Genomic DNA, 4563 nt, shown 5'->3' with positions numbered 1-4563 from the left:
CATAATTTATTCCGGGCAGGGGGGGGTGGTGTCGCGAATAGGGCGTTGATGTGACCCACGCTCTGATGACGTCAGTTGTTCGTGCGTGATGACGTCATGTTGGTCGTGCGTCATGACGTAAGGGGAAGTCTCTTCCTGATCGGTGGATGAGCGGCAGAGACATCAACACCACCAACAACATCACCACGTGACATCAACAACATCAACACGTGACATCAACAACATCACCACATGACATCAACAACACGACCAACATCACCACGTGACATCAACAACACCACCACGTGACATCATCAACACCACCAACAACATCACCACGCGACATCAACAACATCACCACGTGACATCAACAACATCACCACGTGACATCAACAACATCACCACGTGACATCAACAACACCACCAACATCACCACGTGACATCAACAACATCACCACGTGACATCAACAACATCACCACATGACATCATCAACACCACCAACAACATCACCACGTGACATCAACAACATCACCACGTGACATCAACAACATCACCACGTGACATCAACAACTCCACCAACATCAACACGTGACATCAACAACATCACCACGTGACATCAACAACATCACCACGTGACATCATCAACACCACCAACAACATCAACACGTAACATCAACAACATCACCACGTGACATCAACAACATCACCACGTGACATCAACAACACCACCAACATCACCACGTGACATCAACAACATCACCACGTGACATCAACAACATCAACACGTGACATCAACAACATCAACACGTGACATCAACAACACCACCAACATCACCACGTGACATCAACAACATCACCACGTGACATCAACAACATCAACACGTGACATCAACAACATCACTACGTGACATCAACAACATCAACACGTGACATCAACAACATCACCACGTGACATCAACAACATCACCACATGACATCAACAACACGACCAACATCACCACGTGACATCAACAACATCAACACGTGACATCAAAAACATCAACACGTGACATCAACAACACCACCACGTGACATCAACAACATCAACACGTGACATCAACAACACGACCAACATCACCACGTGACATCAACAACATCAACACGTGACATCAAAAACATCAACACGTGACATCAACAACACCACCACGTGACATCAACAACACCACCACGTGACATCAACTACCATCACCACGTGACATCAACAACACCACCACGTGACATCAACAACACCAACACGTGACATAAACAACAACACCACGTGACACCAACAACATCAACACGTGACATCAACAACATCACCACGTGACACCAACAACATCAACACGTGACATCAACAACACCACCACGTGACATCAACAACATCACCACGTGACATCAACAACACCACCACGTGACATCAACAACATCAACACGTGACATCAACAACATCAACACGTGACATCAACAACACCACCACGTGACATCAACAACACCAACACGTGACATCAACAACATCACCACGTGACACCAACAACATCAACACGTGACATCAACAACATCAACACGTGACATCAACAATATCACCACGTGACATCAACAACATCAACACGTGACATCAACAACATCAACACGTGACATCAACAACACCACCAACATCACCACGTGACATCAACCACCATCACCACGTGACATCTACAACACCACCACGTGACAACACCACCACGTGACATCAACAACATCACCACGTGACATCAACAACACCACCACGTGACATCAACAACATCAACACGTGACATCAACAACATCAACACGTGACATCAACAACACCACCACGTGACATCAACAACACCAACACGTGACATCAACAACATCACCACGTGACACCAACAACATCAACACGTGACATCAACAACATCAACACGTGACATCAACAACATCACCACGTGACATCAACAACATCACCACGTGACATCAATATCAACACCATCACCACCACCACCATCAAACCACCATCACCACCACCACCATCAAACCACCATCACCACCACCACCATCACCACCACCATCACGTAACATCACCATCACCCCCATCATCACCACCATCACCCCCACCACCACCTGAACCACCACCTCAACGTAACACCACCACCACAACCACCTCAACGTAACACAACCACCACCTCAACGTAACACAACCACCACCACTTCAACGTAACACCACCACAACCACCACCTCAACGTAACACAACCACCACCACAACGTAACACAACCACCACCACTTCAACGTAACACCACCACAACCACCACCTCAACGTAACACAACCACCACAACGTAACACAACCACCACCACTTCAACGTAACACTACCACCACAACCACCTCAACGTAACACAACCACCACAACCACAACGTAACACAACCACCACCACTTCAACGTAACACCACCACAACCACCTCAACGTAACACAACCACCACAACGTAACACAACCACCACCACTTCAACGTAACACCACCACAACCACCTCAACGTAACACCACCACCACAACGTAACACCACCACCACAACGTAACACCACCACCACAACGTAACACCACCACCAACACAACGTAACACCACCACCAACTCAACGTAACACCACCACCACAACGTAACACCACCACCACAACGTAACACCACCACCACAACGTAACACCACCACCAACACAACGTAACACCACCACCAACTCAACGTAACACCACCACCACAACGTAACACCACCACCACAACGTAACACCACCACCACAACGTAACACCACCACCACAACGTAACACCACCACCACAACGTAACACCACCACCAACTCAACGTAACACCACCACCACCACCACTACCCCCACCACCACCACCACCACCACCCCCACCACCACCACCACCACCCCCACCACCACCACCACCACCGCCATGGACCCCCGCCCATGCTGCCCCGCGTCTCCGCCGGCCTCGCCCGGCCTGGCGCCCGCCGCTCCCCGCAAGCTGCGCAGGAAACGCCGGCAGCTCGACGCCCTCGTCGGCATCGGCGTCGGCATCGGCCGTGACGACGAGGAGGCCGGCGCCGGCGGCGGCGGCGGCCGCCGTCACCACCGCCACCACCGCCACCACCGCCGCTCCACCTCGTCGCTGGCGAGGTGCAGGGCCCGCGGGGGTCACGAGCTGCTGCTGAGGAGCGGGGACAGCCAGGACAGCCGGGACAGCCGGGACAGCCGGGACAGCCGGGACAGCCGGGACAGCGGCAGCAGCAGCAGCAGCAGCGGCGGTGGTGGTTGTGGTGGTGGCGGTGGTGGCGGTGGTGGTGGCGGTGGGAAGAGGAGGGGTGGTGGAGAGTGGAGAGGATTCGTGAAGAGGTTACGGAGCAAGTACGTCGTGGTGGTGGTGACGGTGGTGGTGACGGTGGTGGTGGTGGTGACGGTGGTGGTAGTGGTGGTGGTGGTGACGGTGGTGGTGGTGATGGTGGTGGTGGTGACGGTGGTGGTGGTGGTGGTGATGACGGTGGTGGTGGTGGTGATGACGGTGGTGGTGGTGGTGACGGTGGTGGTGGTGGTGGCGGTGGTGGTGGTGATGGTGGCAGTGGTGATGGTGGTGACGATGGTGGTGGTGACGGTGGTGGTGGCGGCGGTGGTGACGGTGGAGGAGGAGGTGACGATGGTGGAACAGGAAGTGGTGGAGGGGTGGACGATCCTCCGCTCGGGGCGGGAGACCGCCAGGCAACGGGGAGAGTGGCTCTCCTTTTGAACAAAAGCATGAAGGGGGCGTGGGAGCGTTGGCGGTGAGGTGTGGGAAGCTGTGAGCCCCAGGCTACTTTGGGCTCGCCTTCCCATCAACCGGAGGCGAGGAATGGTGGTCGTGGTTACTTATGCCCCCACCGAAGATGAACATCCGTGGAGGGATGCAGGCAAAGCCGATGAGTCAGATGCCTTCTATGACCTCCTGTCACAGGTGCTGGCTAAAGTGGCCCCTCGGGATAGAGTCATCATGTTGGGTGACTTCAATGCCCGAGTTGGTCATGATGCTGGCACCTGGTCTGGAGTGATTGAAGGGCATGGGCCAGATCAGCTCAATAACAACGGTAGGAGGCTGCTAGATTTGTGTGCGGCCCATGGGCTTGTAATTACCAACACGCTGTTCCGGCATCGGCGCATCCACACAACATCATGGATGCGTGCCGGGTCCAAGCAAGAACATCTGCTGGACTACATAGTGACGGACCAGCGGATGCGAGCCCCATGTCCTTGACACGAGGACCTACCGTGGAGCTGATCTGGTCTGGAGTGATTGGAGGGCATCAGCACAATAACAACGGGAGGAGGCTGCTAGATTTTGTCTCTCTCTCTCTGTGTGTGCGTGCATCCAGGACGCTCTGCTGCTGCTGCTGTTCCCGCGCTCCCTGGCTCCTGCTCCTGGCTCTGGCCGGGTTTTGCGGACTCGCTTGGCTCAGCTGGCTCATCACGGCGCTCCGAGCGGACCTGGAGCACGCCCAGGGACAGATACGGAGCCGTACGTGGGGGAGCATCGCTGGCTAGAGAGA

At 54.1% G+C, this 4563-nt stretch overlaps 1 protein-coding gene across 3 annotated transcripts in view; it reads left to right on the top strand.

The window, feature by feature from the left end:
* The first annotated feature begins 2903 nt into the window (after positions 1–2903).
* Positions 2904–4563, top strand: part of LOC116937130 (uncharacterized) — a 34997-nt gene continuing 33337 nt past the window's right edge. For 2 of the 3 annotated variants that reach the window (XM_076058806.1, XM_076058804.1), the window contains exons 1-2: positions 2905–3394; positions 4390–4532. In XM_076058806.1, coding sequence (XP_075914921.1) covers positions 2943–3394; positions 4390–4532 — 595 coding nt within the window. In that variant the 5' untranslated portion in view covers positions 2905–2942. Of the gene's footprint in view, positions 3395–4389; positions 4533–4563 lie in introns of all 3 variants that reach the window. The other variant, XM_076058805.1, reaches the window with a different exon arrangement.

Source organism: Petromyzon marinus (assembly GCF_048934315.1).
Source record: "Petromyzon marinus isolate PM22_M1 ecotype Great Lakes invasive population chromosome 78 unlocalized genomic scaffold, UKy_Petmar_22M1.pri1.0 chr78_unloc.2, whole genome shotgun sequence".
NCBI lineage: Eukaryota > Metazoa > Chordata > Hyperoartia > Petromyzontiformes > Petromyzontidae > Petromyzon > Petromyzon marinus.
This window is presented reverse-complemented; position numbering and strand designations above follow the sequence as displayed.